Source organism: Yamadazyma tenuis, chromosome 1 (genome assembly GCF_029203305.1).
Source record: "Yamadazyma tenuis chromosome 1, complete sequence".
Classification (NCBI taxonomy): Eukaryota; Fungi; Ascomycota; class Pichiomycetes; order Serinales; family Debaryomycetaceae; genus Yamadazyma; species Yamadazyma tenuis.
Window position 1 is genome coordinate 435,566 of NC_089461.1, and position 24,367 is coordinate 459,932.

A 24,367-nucleotide genomic window follows, 5' to 3' on the forward strand; every position below is an offset into this window, starting at 1 on the left:
TGGACTATAAAGCAAAATACTATATATGGACTACAAAATCTTTCTTTTCAACCAAAATCTCCTTAATTCCATAACAACTTAATCGAATCCCACATAATACCGTAGTTTGCGGTGTAGGTGGAGGTAGTGAATTCCAAAAGATTTTCACCTTTCACAAGACAGCTCTTTTTGACCTTCAACTTACTATAGAACCAGTTACCAGCAAAAGATGAAGATCGATAAGTAGACTTATCATTATACAAGTTGGTCTCATATTCATCTTCCAAAACACAGCCATTAAGAACAACTCCCAACCGGGTAGAGTTTCCACCAACAAAGGAATTGTTACCAGTGAAACCAGCAATGGAAACATATAACGCAGCATCAGATTCAATTTTATCCAAATCAAAATGAACGTTCCAAGTTCCAGCTTTACTCTTTGCATAACACCATTCGTAGTCGGAAGTGTTTCCCACATAAAAGTCAAAGTCACTAGGGCATTGCTCGGTTTGGAAGTCTTGATATTTAACGGCCCCGTATTTGAATCCTTTAGTGGTTCTGTCGTAGGTTCCAATTTGCCAAACGAGCTTATCAGTAGGAGTCTTCCATTTGATGGTTCCCAAGTCTGTGTCTTTCTTAAGCAGTATTTGTTTCTTGTAAGTGAAGTTACCGGATATTTGTCCAATATCCGTCAGTTTAGCACTCCATTCAGATGGGAATGCTTGAAGATAGTACTTTTCACCACTTCTAACGTTGTCGATACTGAAGTAACCTTCCTCATCGGTGTATCCATAGTACTGGTAGGCAGCTCCCTGGAGCATAGTATAATTGTTGGTAGCACCTAAGAATACGTTGACGTTTCCAGCAGGAGAACCGTTTTCTAACACAATTCTCCCCGAAACAGAAGATCTTGCTTGGTAGTCCTTGTCATTTAACCACTTATAGGGCCAGTTGAACAGCTCTTTTTTCCATCGCCTATTAGCATCACTCACAGAGCCATCATTGAAGTACCATAAGTAGGGACCCCAAACCTTGTTGTCTACAAAAGTTTCATCATATTCCACTTCAAAGTGGGTACCGTGTAACATGTTAAGCAAAACAACATCACCAGTTGAAGACTCTCTGTGAATGAGTAACTCCTGTTTAATCTGGTCTCCACAGTAGTAGTCTCTACCAGGAGAAATGAGCCAGAATCCATAGGTTCTATTATTGTAAGAGCCATAAACCCCATATACCTCCTCTTCATGAAGACGACTTGACCAGTCATACTTGGTGAGATATTTATTGGTGCCATTGGCGGAGCTGAGTAACCAAGTTTCATCAAAGACCTTAGTTCCTTTATAGTCATCTGGGAACAGTGGCAAAGCTTCATCTTTAATAGAGGTGTGACCATTTTGGTAAACATCAGGGTTAAGTCTGAAAAGAGTACGGAACTCACCCAAAACAGGCAAGTTGTGAGAAACATAGTAGTTGTAGAATCCATCCAATCCTTTGAAAAGTACCAAGTGGTTCTCACCTTCGTAACCGTATAAGGCAATATCAATCTTGGTATCATCATGGGACACCACTGCCACCGATGTGTAGTTCATGTTATTCAAAGCACCTTGGTTAGACGCATAGAAACCAACTGCATCGCCGACCAAATCGACTGGCTCATCTCCTTCATTTTGAGTCCACAATAACTTGGTTCCATACCGAGCACCCATTTCCAAGGTGAACTTGTCATTTCCAAGAATTACTTGAAGATCACTTGAATTTGAGTTTGTGACGTTGGCTATAAATGGCAGATCACCTTTGATCAAACTTCCTACCTTAACAGGCGTTAAGTAGTTATCATAAGTGGTTTTTTTCAGCTTCACAGATGCTCCCAAAACCAATTGAGTCAAACTGACAATCTTGAATATAGACAGAAACTTCATTGGTAGTTCACAGGGAATCCTGCCATTGTAGTGGTATTTAAATACCAATTGCTCCAAAATCTGGGGTCGCGGGTAGGGCTCATAATGAGCGGAGAATGTGGGGGATGCGTATATGCCGCCGTTGAACAATGCTCGGCCAGTGTTACACTGTTGCCGAGGTGGGGGATGAGGTAAGATATGTGTAAGACAATGTTGTTACCTGCCTCAACATGTAGGTGGGTCAATCGACAGCCTGGTCATTGATTGGTTAATGAGAGTGTACTGTATACTAGGGTGTTACCCCTTTAAATATGTGATGATCCCCCGTTTTTTTACCTCTGTTTGTGGAATGTCTAATGTGGTGAAGGAGAAGGTATTTGTTGTGGTTGGTGAACTTTGAAGGTACCCCACATTTGGTTGCCTGGAGGGAATGGTGTTGGTAATAGGGGCTAGAGCCAAGTAACTGAAATTGTACGGTACCTGTTTTCGGAGACAAAGGAATGGGTTTGAAGAGTTTCCCAGATTTTGAAATATATTGATAACACCGATGTCTAAATCGAGTTATTTTAGCACTAATGATGCAATCGAAAACAGTGACTGAAAGGGATTGGGCATATAAGTATCAATAAAAGGCTGGTAATAGAACAAGAGGCGTAACCCTAAGTACCTACAGGACTTTAATGTTGGTTGGTTTAAGAATCCATTGATTTTTTTTTCACATTCCATTTTGATCCACTCCCTTAAGGACGACGCTGATGATACGAGCAACCAGATGAATCAGTCTAACTTTAGCATCGATAGCAACGATACCACCTTTCAGATCTCTGAATTATCGCACAAACCAAGTATGTGGTCTGTTCGACCTCACAAGGAACAAGCATAATAAACCTCCCGAGTCCAAAACTACCCGCAAAAGGCCCACCAGTAAATTGGCCCAAACGGCTGCAAGGAGAAGAAGCTCCACGATTCTTTCGAGAGTAGAGCCTGGTCCTGACACCAATTCGGAGCCTAGATCATCCTGTGACACTTTATAGCTGATGAAAAAGCGTAGGAGCTTCGTCAAGCTCTTCGAAAATAGTGGGATCAAGTTTTCATTGAAGCTTAAATCCAAGAGTGCTTACTGAGTTTGCTATAAGTACCATAAATAAATGACTATGTGAATAGTATTTTTACTGCGTGCTTTGCATCTGACTCGAGAATAAAGACGACGATGAATTAAATCAATTTCTAGATCATGGACTTATCCAAGGTTTATATATCTATTGGGTTTATCGTTCTGAATGAAACCGAAAAGTTTACAATTACCTAGATGGTAATGAAATTAGCTTAGGGAGGATGGGCTTCAAGTCCAATTATTCGTATATTTCTGGTTTAAGGTTTTAAGATACACAAGAATAATCATGTAAAGTCACCATAGAATAACACTGTAGTTACCAGTATGAAAATCAATACAATTGCCAAATCGATAGTTGTGGACAAGTGAAAATCTCTTGTTGTGGACAAATATAATTATCAACCCAATTGTTGAGCCTATACAATAGCTTCTGTGGAAGTAGCAATCATTAAGGAATCGAATGAGGTTCATCAACGTCTATTTTCGCAGATTAAATAATGACACACGATGTGCTCTGCGTGAGAGGTGGATCAAAATTCACATCGACGGTTCCAACATGTTTTGCTATAGTTCAAAGTCTTAATATTTGTGGAGGGAAGTGTGTTAGTACTGGAAAGCGATATTTCAATTCCGGTCAATCATGCTAACAAAATTTCGAGGGGCTAAGAAACGGTTTACCCGTAAAGACCGATTATAGACTAGGGTGCCTTATCTAGCATTCACATGATCGCCATTCTAATCAAGTTTTACACCTTTTGCCATGGTGCCACAATTTTAGAGTGCCAGTCACAAAACCATCCATCACATGGCACATATATTGGTATGCCAATCACATTGCTCCTCACCCATGACTTCTACATCCAACTGTTAGTTGTCATCACCTTGTACTCCACGTGACTTTGAGGACCTCTCATTACCGATCGCATAAAAATAAAGCTTATCTGACTCAGTTATCATCCCTGCCTTATCTACAAACGTAGATAAGCAGGAAAAAATTTGCGCTTGCACACCTCGAGGAATTCCCGCGATTAGTTAATAGTTTATCTGATAAAGCTTTCACCCAATTTTTCTCAAATTATTCTCACTTCCACATCAAATTTACAGGTCACATTGTAAATAATTGTTACTCACATCACATTATATTCCTGTCCCTCGAAACTTAATAGGATTTGGGATACAACGACAAGCCCTGAAAGCTTTTGTCAAACTAACTCTCAACAAGTTCTTTTCCCCCTTAACGCCCACTCATTTATCACAGGCGTTTAGATTTCCTTAGTGTTTCTCCAACTCAACTTGGTGACCTATCCGTACAGTATCGCACAAAACCATCTTCAAACATCGCCCAGGGCTTGAATGTTCTATAAAAAGTTGCAAAAATCGGTATTCTTTGATATATCAAACTATGTCAAGTGGATCTCCAGTTACGGCGATATCAATACCAAAATCTCCAATGCCCAAAGATAAAGAAGCATCTTCCGTTCCCTTGGAAACTCCTCAAGTCCCGCGATCCAGCTTGACAATCGACTCCGATAGCTTGTCCACAACAACCACTCGTTCCATGACTCCAGGTTCTTCATCTTCGGTTTCATCAACTTCAAGTGGTACTAAATCAGATACAAAAGAACCTCTCAATAACATTGCAATGAACTTACACCCGAAACCAGTGAATAAAAGTGGCAGCAAGTTATCGATGTTTATACGAAACAGTAAGAGGTCATCTTCCACTTCAAATGACTCATTGTATGAGCGCGATAGGTTTCGGGCAAGATTACACAATTTCAATGTGACTGTCGAGGAGCCTGATCAGTGTGAGGTGTGTGATACCATTGGCAGTAAAACTGCCCGATTGAACGTACGAAAACATGACCAGGAAGAAGAGGAATTTACTACCAGTTTGTTGTCACCGTTGGATATGAATTCGGCCTTCTACAAAACCTTAGATCTGGTCTGCTACGAAAAATTTCCAGAGAACATGAAGATTATGTCCTTGAAAATTGGAAGTGTGGAGCCAGTATTTAACTGGTATTTCAACAAACCCCTTCCTAATACTCGTCAAATGTTCCCATGGCTTCACGGATTACATCCAAAGAATTTCTCCCAAAGGCGGTACTTCATTAAGCAGGAGAAGAAATACAGTGAAGAATCAGTCGATGAGGAACTTCTATGTTCCAAACCCTATTCTAGGTTCTTAATGACCGTCAATGCAAGCATACGAGACCATGAAGGTCCTATATTGAAAAACAACACTTTGGTCAACGAGGTGCTATGTCCAATAGACATATCAAGAGATGAAGTTTGCGAATTAGTTAAGATCATGGTATTGAAGGTATTTCCAAATGAGGAATCCATAGACACAATTTTAGAGGTATTCTTGAGAGATATATTTGAACTTAATTATTTACCGATGTTCTTAGATTTAGACCCTCTAGAACGAGGTGTGTCTCTAAGAAACTACCATATCCAAGTGGCTAAGCTGGCAATTTGCTCGGACTTCATCATTTATTGTTTTGATGAGAAGAATTTGCAAACATGTCATAGCTTGGCAAGGTTATTCTGGTTAGCTCAGAGATTCGAGGAAGCAAACAACCTGGACATAGATGGTGAACTGAGACCTGTTTACAACACTTTTGTATTAACAGATTTTGATGATATTGGGCTTGCGACAAAGATCCAATCTGTTACTTTGAAGAACAAGTTCCCAAGCAAGAATTTTGACCTTAATGAAATGGTTAAGTTGAGTTTGAAATTTTTACAGAATTGGGATACCGAGTACATTATCAAGGAGAAGATAGAAACCATCAAGATGTCTTCTGCTTCAAGATTGAACGGGTGCTTGTATTCGGGTAACTCATGGGATTATCAAAACTTCTTAAACTTCATTTACTCAGGTAAAAAAGAGTACTTGGCAAACAAGAAACTTGTTGACATAAAAAACTTGTATTGTAACCCATTGAATTCGATAACCACATCTAATATCAATTCAGAGAACTTGATTGAAACCATTTTGCCATTGCCAAATTTGAATTACAAAATGTTCATTAACTGTTTCAATGAGGCCAACTTCCCAGATAAACCTAATCTTGAAAGCTTGCTATCATTGTTCAGTAAGTCAGAAGATTCTTCTTGTAATGATGTCGGCGACTATTTCTGTTTGACATTTCCTTCGTCAGGTTCCATCGGTCTCGGGGATATTACGCAGGACAACATCATTTCCATCTTGAATACTTGTAAGTTGCTTTACTTGATAAGTTGTGTGAAAAATTTGGACTCCCTCATTTATTGTTCTGATGGATATACCGAACTGTCACTTCTCATTTTGATTTACACCATTTATTCCACAAATACTTCATTAAATCGTGCAATAATCACCTTGCATTTGAAATATGGTCGTCCATTTTACATTTTCAACACGGATGTTCAAATTTTACTGAAGTTAGAACCAATACTAAGGAAATATTCACCGGTCGCAAATGATGATGTTGATTGGGAGGATTTTGAAGAGATTCCCAGTAAAGAGGTGAACCAGTTATTGTTGAGTCCTAGAACATTAATGGAAGACTTTAGGAAGGGAATAATCGAGTCTTCAGATTTGATCAATGATGATGAATTCTCCTCTTCTTCGTCAAGTTCTTCGTCCGGGGATGAATCTTTTATTCCTTATGAGACTGATTGGTGTAAGGAAGTGGAAGGGTCTCTTCCTTCAAGAATTTTACCATACCTTTATTTGGGCTCGTTGAAACATGCTAGTTGTCTTCCATTATTAAAAGAACTCGGAATCAAAAAAGTGATCTCGGTAGGTGAACCTTTGTCGTGGCTTAATGGATCTAAATTCCAAAGAGATAATGACATAATTATTGATGAGCTAAACAATGGTGACATCGAGTTGTACAACATTGTCCCCAATGATAAGACAAAGGCTCACTCACCAGTCGACCAGGTCATGAAGGTCAATAACCTTCAAGATGATGGAATTGCTCAACTTGAGTCTTCATTGCCAGTGATTCTTGACTATATCGAAGAGCAATATCAAATATCTCATGGTCAGACCAAGATATTGGTGCACTGCCGTGTAGGGGTATCAAGGTCAGCTACAGTGGTAATTGCTGAAGTCATGAGAAGACTCAAAATCAATTTACCAAAGGCTTATCTTTATGTGAGAGTTAGAAGATTGAATATCATTATTCAACCAAATTTAAAGTTCATGTATGAATTGTTCAAATGGGAAGAACTACATAAGCAAGAACACGATGATTGTCTCCGTGAAATCGATTGGTTTGCCATGTGTCGAGAAATTACCTCATTGAATACCCCGTACCTAACAAACTAATTGACCACTCTGACATCCCGTCCCGTTCCTTTCCCGATTGGTGATAGCATAAAAGTTCACATTTAGTTCTATTTTGCCACATCTTGCACACCTTATAGAGAGATGTGGAGAACCATTATTTGGTCATGTTATTGGTACACTTGATGGACACTACATTAATTGTTTTGTAGCCACCCAAAAGTTATACCGTGTATATTTTCGTAGGTTTGTATTATATCAAAACATTTTTATCAGTTTTTCACACCTCCATGAATCGCAGTCAGTTCAAAAACCCTCACCGATCCTTAGAAAATTTTTCCATCGATCAAGTTGTACAAGTAAACGCTATAGTTTAGCAGGCCTCCAACTTTAGCATCCTCAGACCCCTCCTTACACCGATTGGCCAATTGATATTCTTCCGCAAATGTCTGGTCTACAATCAAATCCCCTCCTTTCGGATCCATCTATCGTCCAAGTGTCCTCTAATGATCAAACATCTATAAATATTGCTGCCCAAAATCAAACAACCTCCTTGGAACCTAGCAATGTATTGTCCCAGTTATTAGACTCTGCTATGTCCAAAGCAGCCAAGGAAACCAGTCCTGAGTTTGAATTAAAGACATCATCCAGTTCTTCAAGCCCCAAATCGGTGAAGTCAAATAGGTATGAGATAAGTGCTACCAAGTCCAACTCTTCCCAAGTTTATTCTATCGACGAGCTTATGTCTCTTATCCCATTAGCAGATGCCACAATAGCAGACCAACTCCCCCCTAAAGAGTTCTGGTGTTTGTTCCACGTCAATAAAAAGCAGCACTTCCAGAAGGAATTTGGAGGCAAACACAATAAGAGAAATAATACTTTCAACAACAACAACAACAACAATAAGAAAGAATTTGAAAACAGAAAGAAGAAGCCCGACTCCAGTGACTTTTTCGGCGATGATGTGGACTCGGTACCTGAATGGAATGAAAGCACCGATATTGACAACAAGATGAAGTTTGAGATGGGTGACACCGTGGAAGATTTCGAAAGATGGAAGCAGTCTCAACGCCGCAAGAATGACGCTTCTGATATAACTGCTGGTAAAGAGCCACCCAAACCCGAACCCCAGCAGCTTTCTAATGATGTGGACAACTTCTTTTCCTTTGTCAAGACCACAAATACCACTGATGATAAGAAGAATGCCCAAGACTCATCTTCTAAAAGCTCCAGGTTTTCTTCCTTCTTCACTCCCCCAGCCCCTGAAACTGCAAGGGAAGAACCCAAACCACAACCTCCTATCGACCTAGGTTCCAGCTCCCGGTTTTTCGGAGGAGCACCTCCAGCTTCTGCTACTGCAAGTCAATCCTCCATTAATACCCCCGTCAACACAGATCCATCTGTGCCTCCAGGAATACAAAGACGAAGCCTCTCCGGTCAAAACCAGTACCCTGGAGGTCCTCCACAATCAAACCCTTCACATTCACCTGAAGAATCTAAAATGAGACAGATGCCAGGCCACCAGCCATTGCAAGGACATCCTCAAATTCCTCAAATTCCCATGGCTGGACCTCATGGCCATGTACCCCCCATGGGATTCCCCCCTGGATTACACCCGGGTTTTCCTATTCCAACCGGTAACCCTCCTAAAGGGCAGAACGACTCTTTTTTCATGTCTCTAATGAGCAAGAATCCAAATGAGGGTGGAAATCACAATTCACAGCCTGAAAATGGCTCCCAGCCCAAAAATATGGCTCAAAACTTACCACCATGGCTCCAACACAATGGTGGCCAGCGTCCACAAGGACCTTTCCCTCCTCATCAACAGCAAAATATGCCTCCTCCAGGTTTGAATCAAAAGTCTGACCAACCACAATCTGAAGGTGGTGAAAGAGGAGCTGGTCCTAACAAAATGATTCCCCCATTTCCATTTCCAGGTGCACAAGGAATGTTTCCACCGGGGTTCATGCCTCCAGGAGTCCAACTTCCTCCGCAATTCAGAAACGACCCCAACATGATGAGAAACATGCCACCTCCCTCACAACAAGGTCCTGTTCCTCAGTTTATGCAATTTCCTCCTGGAATGATGCCTCCTAATGGGGTAAACCAAGGTAATCAGCCCGGAGGTCGGGGTAATAATGGGGTATTACGGGATCAACAGGCCCCACCTAATGGAAAATAAAACTATCAAATGAAGGTGTATATATGATTAAAATTGTGTATTGATGTTATATAGTAGGAAACAATACAAACATGTCCATTTGATATTCAGATTATTTGGGAGACCTTTAAGAACAAATTCAATAGTTGAATGTGTTCATCGGTGCCGCTATTTAGTCTCTTGTCAGTTGTGAAAAGTAGCTGAGAGACGTGATTCTTTACAATTGAGCTTCTTGAATCGTCCATGATCAACTTATCATGCAACTGGTCAATAACTTGTTGGGCACTGTACCCTTGTAGTACCACATTTCTAGTTTCTTCGATAATCTCTTTACTATCTTTTGATTCGATTGTGCTCAAAATCTTGTCAATTATTTCGTCACTAACAACACCACCAACCTCTAAAATGGAGTCTACCGTGATCTTATTGGTGCCAATACTAATATCTTCTTCAAGGAGCTTAAGCGACGAATGTAATCTGGTGGCCGATTGCAAATACGTAATGGCTCTTCTCAAATCACCGTTGCTGATTTTCAACACTTCTTCCAAGGTTCCTTCCTCTGCTTCAATGCCTTCATGACCAGCAATGTATTGTAATCTACCCAAAGCATCGGAGTTATTTAATGGCTTGAATCTGAATTTTGAGCATCTGGAGGCCAATGGATCGATGATTCTAGTGATATAATTACAAACCAAACAGAATCTGGTGACCCCAGAATAGGTTTCCATTGTTCTTCTCAAGGCAGATTGCGCATCGTTGGTCATAGAATCAGCTTCATCCAAAATGATGATCTTATACGGTGGGCATGGGTATTTCTCCAAATCTTCAGGAGACGGATTGGAGATGGTCAATCGGGCAAAGTTCTTGATCTTTTGTCTGACTATGGAAATTCCTCTTTCATCGGAAGCATTAAGCTCAAGAACACGACTCTTGAACAAAATAGGACCGTAAAGCAGCTTGGCCAACGCCAAAATCGTTGATGTTTTACCAGTTCCTGGTGGACCGTAGAATAACATATGCGGTAAGTTGGCGGACACTAATGTTCTCTTCAACACTTTAACAGTATGGTCTTGAGACGCCACATCATCCAAGCTCTTAGGCCTATACTTTTCTACCCATGGCGTATGCTCTATTTTCTCCTGCTCGTAAGCCTTGTTTCTGGTGGATCTTTCTGCTTCAGACACCATTAGTAGATTTGAGAAAATCGACTTCACAAAAAGACGCGTTGATAAATTTTTCAACTACGATTAGTGGAATTACAATTAAAAATGATCTTTTGTAGCTAATTATACAAGGTAGACAGCCTGCCGGAAACAAATAATCAAAAATGTGGTATAGCTCACTGCACACCTACCACCGACAATTCAAGGGTCCATACTCTTCTCATGTGGACCTTAACAGTCATGCTTTTTTCACCATAATTAGGGAATAAGTGGGGTGCGGTGATAGGAATGTCAACAGATTCATGAGACCACCAGCATTTTCTGGCAGGCTTCTTCCAGAAAAGAAGTAATTTGTTATTGTTACTGTGATCGTTTCGCTTTCTCGACAACGATCTTGAAGCAGCTCTGGAGGCACTATTAGCCAAACTGGCTATTCTGGATCTGGATCGAGAAGTCGTAGAAGCATTTGAAGTCACTGGAACAAGATTGGGAGACTCGGGAGGAGTTGGGTCCGGGTGGTTTTTCAATCTCACCAACAGTAATGAAAGTAACAAACATTTGGAGGGTTCCATTGATCTGCTTCCCCATAAACTGGTGGGGTCGAATCCAGAAGAACACAACATCTCGAACAAGTGCTTTTCTGCTGGGCCCAAACTGGCTTCAGACTGAGGCAGGTGAACATCGTATCCCAAACCCGAAAAAACAAACGTGCTTTTCAATAAATGCTTACTGACTTCGATCTTGAGAAATCTCATGGATTCTTCATTCAAGCCTGGAATCGGAGGCACCACGTAGTAGTCAAGGTCTTCTCTCAACACTATGATAGCTGGCTTGGTGTTTAATACGTGCAACGCATCATTCAGATACTTCATACCGGTAGATTGCGGAGATATAGACGAAAGCCTATCCAACTCAAGGTGGGCATCGTTAAATGTATCTGTAATATACTGGAAACACTGTGGATCGAAACCGACATAGACAATATCTTCCTCTGTCAAGTTTGTTATCACCTGGCCCCGGGAATCCAAAAAAACTCCGTTAGGAAATAAGCACAATAATATACTTTCGGGTAAATTCATTAATTCATCTCTTGTTATAGTAAAACTGATGCCACGTATATTCAAGTGGATCTTGGAATTGTAATCGATTGCCAGAGTTTCATCGTAAGGTTGTGGAATGCTATCAAAGTTGTTGTCCTGAGACACTTGTGTGATTATATTATCAGTCATTTTCTCAAGCACCACAGCTATTAACGGGGTCTAATGCAGTAGAATGGGAGTCTGGAAGTATGTATGTGTTCTTGTCGGGCTGTACAATGTAGGACCAAGGTTGCCGGCACCTTCTTGTAGAATTATTGTATGACTACGACAGACCTGTAAGGAAGAAGTGGTTATAATGTACGAGAAATTTTCCTGGCTGGTTTACAGAAACGAGCAATCCGCGCGCAGCCGCTTGACTCGGCTCTCACCAGCTTGTTGTCTATGTCTTGCAATAAGGATGACTGTTGCCAGTCAGACAGTGTATGTGAGCGGAATGAAGTGCCAAATGATGTAGAGGGAATTTATGAACTGGTGGATGCGCTGGACGATGTCTGGGGAGATAGTGATGGAGAAGACGATATAATTACTAAGAACTCTTCATCTACGGCTGAAATAAAGAGGGTTCACACCAAACAGGGGTATTTGGATGGGCTAAGCAACGCCAAAGAGTCGAGCCTACAGCAAGGGTTTGATGACGGGTATCCCAAAGGCGGAGAATTGGGAATAATGGTTGGGAGGATTTTAGCTACTGTTCTCTCATACGATACTGAGTTGTTTCTACAGTGCAAACAGGAACTTATTATATCTAAAGTGCTAAATAAGGGGTACTTCAACTCTAACTTAGATATAGAAGACTTAGAGGCGCACGAGGTGTTACAAAAATGGCTAAAAATATGTAGTGATTTAATTCCCGACTTGTAAATATATGATTATCTACTCAATGGCATGTCATTCTGGATGACTGTATCCATGGTGTCATACAAACTCGACAATTTCCCATGGAACTTAGTTCTACCCCTGCTCCAGTCAATCCACATTTCTGACAAGAGATACTGTGTTTCCTGAAACATCAAGTACTCTTGTAAACACCGTTCCTTTATAAGCCAGTCTTTATTCAATTGTTGGAACATTTCTTGTTTGTCGTTGATTATGCTTTGTTTCATCTTGGCCAAATCGCTGCCTTTAATGTCGGCATCCTCATCACTTAGCCGGTTGAACTTAGCTTCGCCGTCCCGGATTCTGTTTTGCAACTGAGAAATGGTGTTGGTCAGGAGTCGTTTGTGTCTTTCGAAGAGTTCAACCAACGAGTACAAGTAGTCAAGGAAGTTCTTGAACTTCTCAAGAACAGAAGTGTTGATCGCAAATGTTTCATCAACGATGGCCTGACTAGAATTAGTGAAGAATTCGGATACTGTATTCAATGAGTTGTCAATGGCACTGAAATCATCATGGTTATTGGCAGAAATGGCCGAATCCTTTTCTTCTAAATGGGGATACAAGTCGTTATTTAGGTCCTGGAACCTTCCTAACATCTCCACAAACTTGTTGTTATCGTATGCAATTTGTTGTTGTCTCTTCTCATATCTTTCTATCAAAATCACTAGTTTGGTCCATACTTCAATGATCTTTGGGAGAGACTGTTCGGTCTTATGCCATTTCTTCATGAAATCCTCACCTATAGCAGGCCAGATCTTATTCATAAAATGAGGCAGAATCTTGATGCCTTTGAATTCCAAACTGTAATCTATTTGAGCTTGCTTTCTCCAGGAAACTAAATCTGTAGGAACACTCAAAAATGTAATTACCACAGGGTCTTTTCTTAATACAGGATGTTTGATAATTTGATTCAAGAACCGGTATAAGCCTCTACGCCGTCTCTGTAAAAATTGGGAATCAGGGGAGGCTCCTACTGAAAGGTATTAGTAAATGTTCAAAAACAAAAAAGGTGCAAAATCTTTACATACCATTAAACTTTTTCGGGGGTAACCCGGGAATCACTCTAAAAGGATATTTTTTAAGTAAGAATTCCAAGAGCCTGAATGTGTTAGTAGGAGGAGAAGCCAAAAATCAAATAAGAATATACGTACCAAACAAAATCAGAGTATCTTCTAAGAACCTTTTTAAGGCCCGCAGGAGAATTCATTCCCAAATTAATCTGATGGGTGATGGCATAATTGATGTGTTTGAAAATAAGCCCTTCTTTCTCAGGCACTTCTTTGATGAATATTATCTGTTTCCCGTCATACAAAGGTCTGAACATGTCTCTGTAGTCGTTTATATACTTCTTAAGCTCGGTAAATGCAGCCGGTTCTTCGATCGGAGTGTTTGTTGATTGATTCGGGGACACAGTCTCCGCCAATAGGGGCTCTTTCAATTGACCAGGTCCCCACGCAGTGTCGTCATCAATACCAGACTCTGCTAACTGGCTGGTCAATGGGTCGATAAACGTCTTTGCTTCGGAGGAGTCTGTTTCCACGAGAAAGTGCATGATGTCTTTTGGAATGTCCGGTAAATCGGCGATTTTGAACTGCAACGTCACATAGTCCCCGGTACCTGCAAGGTCCAATTCTAACGCGACCATTCCCAAGCTCTGAAAGAAGTTCAGTGGATGGGTGAAGTTGGCTAAGTTTTGATCAAAAATGGTGTTCACAATACGAGTACGCTGATAACCAGAAAAGTTGTGGTGGGCTACCAACTTATCTAAGATCAACCGTTCAAAGTCATTTCCCGAAACCAACTGGTCCTTTAGCTCGGTGTATAATTGCTTGTAGGACGCAGGGATCTTTGCTTCGTCAAACTTGAAGTCGTTTGTCCCGTCACTTTCTTCCTCTGAGTCGTCACCATTGGTTAAAATCTGGGACGGTGTCAAGTACACACTGTTGAAGGGGGTGGTAGTACTTCCATGGTCGGGAGTCTCATCGTTGGTCCACCCATTGGCCCACGGATCCTCTGATCCGTATATATTACTACCGCTCATGGTTACAAAGATTCGTTTATTTCTCCTGCGCGCGGTTTTTTTGATATTTCGAAATCAACAACCATGGAGGCCGTAAAGGGTACATTATTTAGTATTATTAACTACTTCCACAAGGATGACAGGTACAATCGTGTGACTCTAGGCTTGGATAGAAATCCAAGCATGAAGACGCTTATCCGCTGGCGGTTTGCTGATGTGTTTATTTTGGGTTCTATGCTGGTATTGTTCATGTTCACCTATTACATCCCACCGTTCCAAAGACAATTTTTCGTGGATGATTTGACGATATCTCATCCGTTTGCTGAAAACGAGCGGGTATCCAACTCGGGGCTTTTTTTCTACGCCGTGTGGATTCCACTAACGGTGATTATTATCATCGGTCTCATCTTCACCAAACCTGCTAACAAGGTATATGTTACGTATATTTCGGTGATGGGCCTTTTAATTGCCGTGTTCACCGCGAGTATCACCACAGACATCCTCAAGAACTTCATAGGAAGACATAGGCCAGACTTCTTGGCCCGTTGTATACCTCGGGCTGATACCCCTACTGGTGTCATGGTGTTCGCCAAAGATGTTTGTACAACCGATAATACAGACCGATTGATGGATGGGTTTAGAACTACGCCTTCTGGACATTCCAGTATAAGTTTTTCAGGCCTTGGATATCTTTCGTTCTGGCTTGCTGGTCAACTTATTGTCAAACATTATCAGCTGGGAGCATGGAGAAGTATAGTGGCATTCGCACCTAGTTTTGGTGCTTCCTTGATTGCCTTGAGCAGAACCGAAGATTATAGGCACCACTTTATTGATGTGATCATTGGCTCCATACTTGGTTTAGGAATTGGGTACTGGTCGTATTTCAGGTACTTTCCATCATTAACATCTACAAAAGCGTTTGAACCGCTTATAATTAGCAATGAACACTCTGGAAGCAAAATTCATGATGAGGATGAGTCTGTCGAGTATCACACTCTTGATACCACCCAAGAAGATGTATAGAAAGCATATGAAAGTATTATGTAGCTTATTTATTCGTTTCACTTGAAACTATCTTACTATCGCTATTCGCAGTTTCCACACGACAATATATTCATATGCGAACGTTGACAAAGTCACCAGAAAAGTTAGTCTTCGAGCCTCATTTATTCCACAGTTAAATCGGATCCACCTGTCAGCGAAATACACACATATTCGCTCACTTCATGTCTACACCGTCTGTGTACTGCTTTGTGTCAGCTGGAAGTGTTCACTGCATTCCGGTCAATGCTTTCAACGGCTTTTCCAAACACCTTGATGGTTCACCTCAGCCCACAATTCAAATCGACCACCACAACTCAGTGGTAAACACCAAACAGTTAACGCCGGTGGAAGAGAATGATATTCATTTGAAGATCAAGCACAAAAACTTGTTGTACAACTTGAATAACCCCTCCCTTTCAGATATCGAATCTGATTCAAACGATACCAATGATGAGTCGGAATACATATCTGGTGTGATAGATAACTACTTGGCCCATGCCTTATATTTTCCCGACTACTCTATCGAATTGACAGACAACATAAGCGACAATTACGCACAAATCCGAGAGTTTCTTTGCAAGATATTCTCTAAGACCTGGGTCCACAGTGAGAAAATCACTGTCCAAAGGCTCACGGGTGGTATCACCAATATGTTACTACAATGCACTTATACCCCCAACAATGAGATTGTGTTGATGAGAGCATATGGCCCTGGAACCAACTTTATTATCGATAGACACAGAGAATTCATCCTGCAATTGGTATTGCATTCAATCCATTTGGCACCCACAGTCCATGCTCGGTTCAAAAATGGACTCATTTATGGGTTTCTTGAAGGTCGTTCTTTAGAACCACTGGAATTGAAACACGAAAACTTATACCCTTTGATTGCCCAACAGTTGGGAAATTGGCATTCCAAGGTGGAAATTTCAAAAGTTCACCAAGGGGTTGAAAAACTCCGGGAATATACAAGGTCTTCCAAGCGAAGGCTGTTTGATCAGCCTCGGCCAAAAGACTTGCATTTAAGAAAAGAAAAGGAACGGAGGATCAAGAAAAGATACATATCCAACGTTTGGGAACTCATAGAGGACTGGATTAATATTGTTCCCATTATACCTCCATTAATTGAATCTTTCCGTGAAAATTCATCCTCAGAAGTGACTGAAGACAACTTAAGAGAAACCATCATGACCGAGTTCAAATGGCTCAAGAGCACTTTGGAACTGAGGTCCAATTCTCCGGTGGTTTCTGCACACTGTGATCTATTATCTGGAAACATTATTATACCCAACGAAGAGTTGATTTCAACACCACTCACCGAATTACCTCCTTTGAGCGAAAACCCAATACAATTTATTGACTATGAGTACATGCTTCCGGCCCCCAGAGCTTTTGACATTGCCAATCACTTGGCTGAATGGCAAGGATTCAATTGTGATCGTTCTGCCATTCCAGAGCCTTCGAGGAGTAATAAGACCTTAGTAAGGTGGGTTAAAGCTTACCTTAATGATGATGATGCTCTGCCAGAACTCGTCCAAGGTTTGATCGACGAAATCTACTGTTATTATGGCTTCCCTGGATTTTACTGGGGAATTTGGGCTGCTATTCAGAGTGAATTGTCCAACATTGATTTCAGTTATGCTGATTATTCCAAATTAAGATTACAGGAGTACTGGGATTGGAAACAAAGCTTTTTAGTTAATTAGTCGTCATTTATTACTATTTAATACATCACTTAATTATCTGTTAAGATCTACTACCACCGTATTATTTGTTTTACCTGAATGTAATAACACCCATCGAGATCCTTTCATCTTTTCTTTCATCAAAGTATTATAAATGTTCACTGCGAAAGTCCTGGTGATGTTGCTTCCTGAAGCATACATCTTACGAATCCACAAGTCTTGCAGGCTCATGGATGTACTTTGAATAACATCCAATGTATCGTCTGAGACATCGATGCTGATTACAACTGCATTGGCTAATGTTTTCATGAAGTTGGCAGATGCGATAATGGAGTCGTTTTCTTGCTCCCATTTGTTTGTCTTATTCTTCCTTCCACGTGGAGCCTCATTACTGACAACCACTGGCTTTTGGTTGATTTCTACCGAAAACAACGGGCTATCACCCAATATGAACTCATTGGAATCGTTGGGTGCAACATCTTCATTTGGGGATTCTCCATCAGTTTCCTCTTGTCTCCTACTGTCAATGGCTTCTTTAAGGTACTTTACAGCACCTTCAACATCGATATCGGTGTCCTTGTTTCTTTCCATATCTCGGATTCTTAAAGACTTATAATTGGCATTGGATTTCTTGGATTTCTTGTTTGCTGTAGTTGACTGACGGATGATCACAACCCAAGGTATACCCTCAAAATCGGCTTTATCTAGGTAATCTTCCTGTGAAGAAGCCAAGTAGATGTCGGCACTCACCCCACTATTCCAGAAGTCTCCCACAACTTCAAGTCCGCAATCACCAAGAAGGTCTCTGTTTAAGCTAGTCACAAGAACATCACATCTCCCTTTCTTCCACTTTTTATTCTTGTCCACAGTTATTTTCTTTTCAAAGTTCTTTAAAAGCAAAAACAAGTAAGTACTCGACAACAGGAAACCAACTCCAAGGTTTCTTGTTCGTTTAGAAAGTCCTGTGTTTGATAAATCTTTAATGAGATTATCATACCGGCCACCTGTAGCAATTCTTGTATACGTCCTGACCTTGTCAACTTTGAACAACGATTGAAACATAATCCCACCTGTGTAGTACTTACAATTATAATTGCATAACGGGTTAAAGTATATCTTTGTAGTGATTCTCAAATTCTTTGCTAGATTGGTGACATTCATCAAGTATTTGATACTACGTTCAACTCTCAACATCAATGGCGAGTCTTTCAATAACTTCTGAAGCTTGTTGCCAGCCTTTTCGATATCGATGGTGAAGTTGAAAGTATCAATCAAATCGTTCGTCACAGTTTGAGGTACCTTGAACTCGTCTCTCAAATACTTTTTAATTTCTTCTGGTCCTCTATCAACTCCTAACTGAGAGAGACTCTCCATAATTCCAAGTTTTGTTTTGTCATCAATGCCTATATTTCCAAATGCAAAGGATAAAACGGCATCCAATATGTCATAATGGTTTACAAAAATAGCACAATTTGAGCCCTTGATATTAAAGCACTGAAATGAACATATTATTTCATCCATCAATTTGAGACATTCTGCATCATTCATATGGCAATTGATAATGTCATTGCTCACGATATCAAAACTCAAAACACTAAACTTTTCAGGGGCTCCAATGCCTCTTAAGTTTTGTCGAAACACAAAGTTATGCCTGAAAAGCTTAGGAACAGTGATTGTATTTCTGCTCAAAAATCTGGCAAACGGCAAAAGCAAATCGTATGGTAAATGCAACACCCCACCACTTCTGTCTAGAACTTCAAAGACTGCTTCTCTTGAGTATGTTGGGGATTTGGGAATCAACAAATCCGAATTGAACTCCTCAATAGCACCATGCTTTTTGAAGATTGCCGTAATGACTTCTATCATATTATAAAATAGAAGGTAATCACCCATAGTATATTCAATTTGTTGCTTCAGTTTTCTTTGATGTGGATCATCGAACATCAAGTCTCTAGCATGCAGATATGGTTGGTCAAAGAGTGTTTGTCTAACTTGCTGTTGCCATGGGGAAGCAGGATCAGCTAAAGATTTCAACGCTTCCTTGATAACTTGATCTTGATGTTCCACTGGCATCCACCCACTCTGAAGTAATTCGGAGGCACCTGGTCTCTTTTTCGGTTCATGGTCTAGCAAGGTTCTGATGATCTTCTTCTCTAATCTGTATTTGGAATCGGGAAAATCTTTTGGGAATTCAATCGTTACCAATCTTAAATTATTAATCTTTCTGGCTCTCTCCATCCCAGTTCCAAGGTTATAGCACATTTCAAAAAAGATGATTCCTAAGGAATACATATCTACCTTTTCATTGTAATAACCTGTTGCAACCTCTTTTGCATTATAGAAGAGAGTTCCAACAACTGTAGATAAGTCTCTATCACCAGAGGAAGTAACTTGATTGTTAGTCAGTAACACTGAAGAAAACTGGGAATTTTTGGCTAATCCAAAATCACCAACCTTAATATTGTTCGCTTTGTCAATAAAAATGTTCATTGGTTTCAAATCTCGGTGAATGAATCCTTCTCGATGGATATACGAAACAGCTTCAAGGAGCTGTCTGAACAATCTCCAATATTCTGAAGAGTTGTTTGGAAGACCCTGTTCAATCAAATTGAGTAGAGTGTTGTTCTCGCAGAACTCCATTTGGATGTAAAGCATTGACATCGAAGTCAATTTAACGTACGACTGTCTGCGTTTATGGGTTTGAATATTATTGGGCGTCGAAACTTCTTCTTCTTCTTCTAAATCCGATCTGGAGCCGAATTCGAAATTGACATCATCATCGTCGTCATCCGTATCGAGGGTCCCAAATGTGATTTGGGGATCAAATGAGTTCAGAATAAAGTCTACTTGGAAGGAGTTGTCAGTAGTTCCAAGGAATGAAGTAGAACTCTTAATGATGTTATCTTCAAAATCTCCATCCGAAACATCGAGGTCACTATGGTGGGTATCCGACTCAACATTATCATTTTCTTGTAGTTCTTCCACCCAAGTACCATAGTATCTAACGATGTACTGATGGTTCAATCTTGCTAAAGAGAGCACTTCACTTAACAAAGAATCTAATTTATGAGTCTTGTGCTTGATCTTCTTGATGGCATAGAAAGTTCCTTCCATTCTATTACGCACCTTTACTACTTCGCCAAACCCACCCTTTCCAAGCCGACCAATTTCTTCAAAATCTCTTTCGTATCGACCTATTGGACCTTTCTGTAAAGTTTCATTCTCAAGATCGTGTGTAGTTGGCGTATTCTTCAGATCATCTTCTATATCACCATAGGGTACATATGTGCCCTTTCCATCCACAATGAACCGGCCATTTTTGAACCTGATATCGATCTGCAAAACCGGACCATCTCTTAAGAACTTAACAGCATTCACTTCCAAAATACTTGGTCTCTTAGACAACTTTGCTTGGATCATCTTGCTGAGCATCTCGTAAACATCATCAGCATACTCTCTATCATCTTGAATTTCGCTATTATTCACAGCCTGAATGAACTCTTGGGGACCGTGGTACAATTCTTCAATAGTTTTACTTCCTATCATGATTTTCATGAACAAAATGCCCAAGTCCCACACATCAGTTTTCCTTTGGTAACCTTTGGACTGCTTCTGTAGTTCTGGAGCTAGCCATTCAGTTGGCATATCTAAAGTTAAGAATGAGTAGTCAGCTTGAAAAGGGGGCTTAGGGTTGCGGTTAACCATACTCATAAGAGTATAGCCGTACGATGGGTAGACAAGCCGAACCTGCTGGGGATCCCTGGTGTCGGAGTTAGACCCATCCAGATCACATAGAAGAACCGATAACGGGTTAATGAATTTGAAAGTATGGCCCGTGTTGTGCAAAGTTTCTAATGCTGGTAAAAGCTGAATCAACCATGCCCTGGACACAGCAAAATCAATGTTAGATTGTCTTTCAAGTACCTCATCGAGAGATATCGAGGATATCGGATGTTCGACCAACAAGTGAATTTTCCATCCTTGGTTGCTCATTTTCTTGATCTGGTATCCCACTAATGTTAGAATATTCGGGTGTATTTTACCAGTCAACGAGTCCAATTCTCCTTCTAAGTTTTGAATTTCTCGTTTTCCTTCCTCTTTAAGCCAAAACGGACCTCTCAACTCAACCTCCGAAAGCACGTACTCGATCTTTATGCCTTTACTTGTCACTTTTTCTCTAGTACTAGCATTCAAGTGAGGAGTGACAATATGCTGTGATGCAATTGAGGAAAATAGGTCTCTCCCCTTGTATTGAGATTTGGTTTTAACGGCCTTGAACAGAAATTTTAATCTGATCGACTCAACTGTGCCAGTAAGATCGTTATCAAAGACAGTATAATCGGAGATATTGGCCGGCAAGTCCGATCCCATTTCCTCTTCAACTATTTCAAGATTGTCCCGAGACACAGATCTGTATTCACCCTGGATCTTCTGGATTTGAGCATTGAGCTCAGCGGACTGTTTGGCCTGCTCCAATCGTAGTTCTCTTTCTTGAGCTTCTTCATACTCGAGAAGCTTCTCTTGTTTCTGTTTTAGTCTTTGCTCTCGTTCTTCTTCCAAAGATAACACCTTTTGGGTGTTCCTTTGACACTCATCTAAAGCGTCTTTAACCTCACTGATAAGAATATAACAGATTTCCTGCTCTGGGTACTCTTGCAACAATTGATGTATTAATAAGTTGAGTTGCTCCACTTTCGAACCAAGTATGTTCTTAGCATGTATTATTTTCACAATGGGGGACGACGTGGGATACGTCTTGGTGAATTCTATGTCCAATGTGAGTGATAATTCAGGATGATCAGGGTCTTCGTTCGATATTAAGTCTACTTGAAAATGAGGACTGGGTTTGCGATTCCACACCAATTCCTTCCCGGTTAAATTCCGGAAAATATCCCCGTAGATAGACGCTATGCTATCGACTTCATCTTGCTGGCGCTGCTCTAAGTCCAGTGTAAGTGCCATCACTGACAGTAAGTCGTCTCGGATTTTTTCCCATCGCAGTCGCGTTTTGCAAATACCATTCATAGCTGATAGATGGACCAGATAGACAGATCCATTGAACCAGGGGAGGATACAATCCGTATTCTCTTGACCACGGATAATCATGTGGGATACAAGGAGAACGATCCGATTCGAACGGACGACTCGTGGAAGACATTCAATGAGATTGTCGTGACTGCAAAGGAGCAAGATGTGGATATGATTGTGCATGGAGGAGATTTGTTCGATGTGAATAAGCCATCCAAAAAGTCTATGTACAGAGTGATGGAATCCTTGCGTTCCCATTGTTTAGGTGACAGGCCTTGTGAGTTAGAGCTTTTGAGCGATTTCAATTCTTTGTCTGGAGACTTGTTTCCGGTCAACTACGAAGACCCTAATATCAACGTATCGATACCTGTATTTGCCATTAGCGGGAACCACGATGATGCTACTGGCTCGAGCCTTTTGCTGCCAATGGATGTTCTCGCTGTGTCGGGTTTAGTGAACAACTTTGGTAAAGTGACACTGGCTAGTGAAATTAACGTTGCACCCATACTACTACAAAAGGGCACCACCAAGTTTGCATTATATGGAATGAGCCATGTAAAAGACGAACGCTTGTTCAGGTTGTTTAGAGAGGGGAACGTCAAATTCTTGAGGCCCAACATGTACACGGAAGAATGGTTCAACTTACTCTGTGTCCACCAAAATCACCACCCATATACCTCACAGAAATCATATTTACCCGAACTGGTACTACCTGATTTCATTGACTTCATATATTGGGGCCATGAACACGAGTGTCTTCCAGAGCCACAACTTAATCCCATCAAGAACTTCCATACACTTCTCCCGGGCTCTTCAATCGTCACCTCGTTAATTGATGGAGAATCCAACCCTAAACATGTTTTCATATTAAACGTCAAGGGCAAAAAATTCAATCTTGAAGCCATTCCTTTGAAAACAGCCCGTCCATTTTTAATCGAAGCAATATCCTTGGCTGAAGAAGGGTTTGATCCTAGCCCAGTCTTAACCAACGATGTCACCAACTTTTTATGCCACAAAGTTGAAGAATTGATTGAAAAGGCTCTTGAAAAGTATGTTCAAACCAACACAAATCTGTCTATGGATACTGAGGAAGCTGAACAGTTCAAGAAAGATGCACCTTTGCCATTGATACGGTTGAAGGTCGATGTCACAGGGGGATTTCAAGTGGAAAACCTCCAAAGACTCTCACGCAGGTTTGTCGGTAAGGTCGCCAACGTGGATGATATCTTCACCATTCATCAGAAGAACACGTCTGCAAGAGTAAAGAATACAGACGGACCTAAAGCGGATATCACGTTCAACAAATCAAGCACACTAACAATTAACTCTTTGATAAGCAATTTTGTTGAGGAATCCACATTACATCTTCTCCCCGGACAGGGAATCAATAATGCAGTAAAAGAGTTTATCGACAAGGATGACAAGAATGCTATTAATGAATATATCAAGAAAGAAATCAAGCGTGAGACAAAAATTCTTCTCGACTTGGATGTGGCACAAGACCGTTACTTTGACGATGAAGTAGATCCTAGGGCTGCCTTTAAGAGTCTCCTTTCCAAGTTGAGAGTCGAGCAAAAACAAAAGGTTCTAACCACTGGCAACCATGAGTTTAGCTCTGATGAAGATATTTTGCAGCCAAAACAGAGTGCAATCTCACCATCACCTAAAGCAAAACCTACTACAAGACCTCGCAGAGCGACTGCCAAAAAAGCTGTTAGTACTGAAATTGTTGTCAGCAGTGATGATGACAGTGAGGATGCCTACATGCAAGAGTCGGGAGCAAGCGATATCGAAAGCGACAAAGAGGAAATATTCTCTCTGGAGGATGAAGCAGTTCTAGCCAAACCACCAAGGAATGCACAGCAAAAAAGAGCACCTGTCAAAGCAGCACCATCCACCAAAAGGTTGGGTAATAAGTCGAAATTAGCTTCTGACTCTCCAGGTGGATCTAGTCTTCTTGATTCTCTTATGCGTATAGGAAAACAATAATGTGATTTTATGATTGTTAATATAA

The 24,367-nt window shown here is 40.7% G+C and overlaps 10 protein-coding genes across 10 annotated transcripts; 5 read left to right on the forward strand and 5 right to left on the reverse strand. All coding sequences in view use genetic code 12, as the record gives it.

Moving 5' to 3' along the window:
• Positions 1-62: 62 nt before the first annotated feature.
• On the reverse strand, positions 63-1,898 carry PSN45_000220 (polysaccharide lyase; the record flags this gene model as incomplete). Its single annotated transcript, XM_006687649.1, has 1 exon — positions 63-1,898. One exon carries the CDS (start codon positions 1,896-1,898, stop codon positions 63-65), a length of 1,836 nt encoding a protein of 611 aa, XP_006687712.1.
• Positions 1,899-4,441: 2,543 nt separating this feature from the next.
• On the forward strand, positions 4,442-7,318 carry PPS1_1 (tyrosine/serine/threonine protein phosphatase pps1; the record flags this gene model as incomplete). The annotated part of the gene is made up of 1 exon (XM_006687650.2): positions 4,442-7,318. The coding sequence occupies one exon, from the start codon at positions 4,442-4,444 to the stop codon at positions 7,316-7,318; it is 2,877 nt and encodes a 958-aa protein (XP_006687713.2).
• Positions 7,319-7,721: 403 nt separating this feature from the next.
• PSN45_000222 (uncharacterized protein) lies at positions 7,722-9,458 on the forward strand (the record flags this gene model as incomplete). Its single annotated transcript, XM_006687651.2, has 1 exon — positions 7,722-9,458. One exon carries the CDS (start codon positions 7,722-7,724, stop codon positions 9,456-9,458), a length of 1,737 nt encoding a protein of 578 aa, XP_006687714.2.
• An 86-nt stretch (positions 9,459-9,544) lies between these two features.
• On the reverse strand, positions 9,545-10,624 carry RFC2 (Subunit of heteropentameric Replication factor C (RF-C); the record flags this gene model as incomplete). The annotated part of the gene is made up of 1 exon (XM_006687652.1): positions 9,545-10,624. One exon carries the CDS (start codon positions 10,622-10,624, stop codon positions 9,545-9,547), a length of 1,080 nt encoding a protein of 359 aa, XP_006687715.1.
• A 152-nt stretch (positions 10,625-10,776) lies between these two features.
• PSN45_000224 (uncharacterized protein) lies at positions 10,777-11,829 on the reverse strand (the record flags this gene model as incomplete). Its single annotated transcript, XM_006687653.2, has 1 exon — positions 10,777-11,829. One exon carries the CDS (start codon positions 11,827-11,829, stop codon positions 10,777-10,779), a length of 1,053 nt encoding a protein of 350 aa, XP_006687716.1.
• Positions 11,830-12,569: 740 nt separating this feature from the next.
• Positions 12,570-14,617, reverse strand: MVP1 (Sorting nexin mvp1; the record flags this gene model as incomplete). Its single annotated transcript, XM_066157421.1, has 3 exons — positions 12,570-13,546; positions 13,605-13,675; positions 13,728-14,617. 3 exons carry the CDS (start codon positions 14,615-14,617, stop codon positions 12,570-12,572), a joined length of 1,938 nt encoding a protein of 645 aa, XP_066013518.1.
• A 63-nt stretch (positions 14,618-14,680) lies between these two features.
• DPP1 (Diacylglycerol pyrophosphate phosphatase 1) lies at positions 14,681-15,619 on the forward strand (the record flags this gene model as incomplete). The annotated part of the gene is made up of 1 exon (XM_006687655.2): positions 14,681-15,619. One exon carries the CDS (start codon positions 14,681-14,683, stop codon positions 15,617-15,619), a length of 939 nt encoding a protein of 312 aa, XP_006687718.1.
• A 203-nt stretch (positions 15,620-15,822) lies between these two features.
• On the forward strand, positions 15,823-17,346 carry PSN45_000227 (ethanolamine kinase; the record flags this gene model as incomplete). The annotated part of the gene is made up of 1 exon (XM_006687657.2): positions 15,823-17,346. One exon carries the CDS (start codon positions 15,823-15,825, stop codon positions 17,344-17,346), a length of 1,524 nt encoding a protein of 507 aa, XP_006687720.1.
• A 33-nt stretch (positions 17,347-17,379) lies between these two features.
• Positions 17,380-22,287, reverse strand: GCN2 (eukaryotic translation initiation factor 2-alpha kinase; the record flags this gene model as incomplete). The annotated part of the gene is made up of 1 exon (XM_006687658.1): positions 17,380-22,287. The coding sequence occupies one exon, from the start codon at positions 22,285-22,287 to the stop codon at positions 17,380-17,382; it is 4,908 nt and encodes a 1,635-aa protein (XP_006687721.1).
• Positions 22,288-22,359: 72 nt separating this feature from the next.
• On the forward strand, positions 22,360-24,342 carry MRE11 (meiotic recombination; the record flags this gene model as incomplete). The annotated part of the gene is made up of 1 exon (XM_006687659.2): positions 22,360-24,342. The coding sequence occupies one exon, from the start codon at positions 22,360-22,362 to the stop codon at positions 24,340-24,342; it is 1,983 nt and encodes a 660-aa protein (XP_006687722.2).
• Positions 24,343-24,367: the final 25 nt, after the last annotated feature.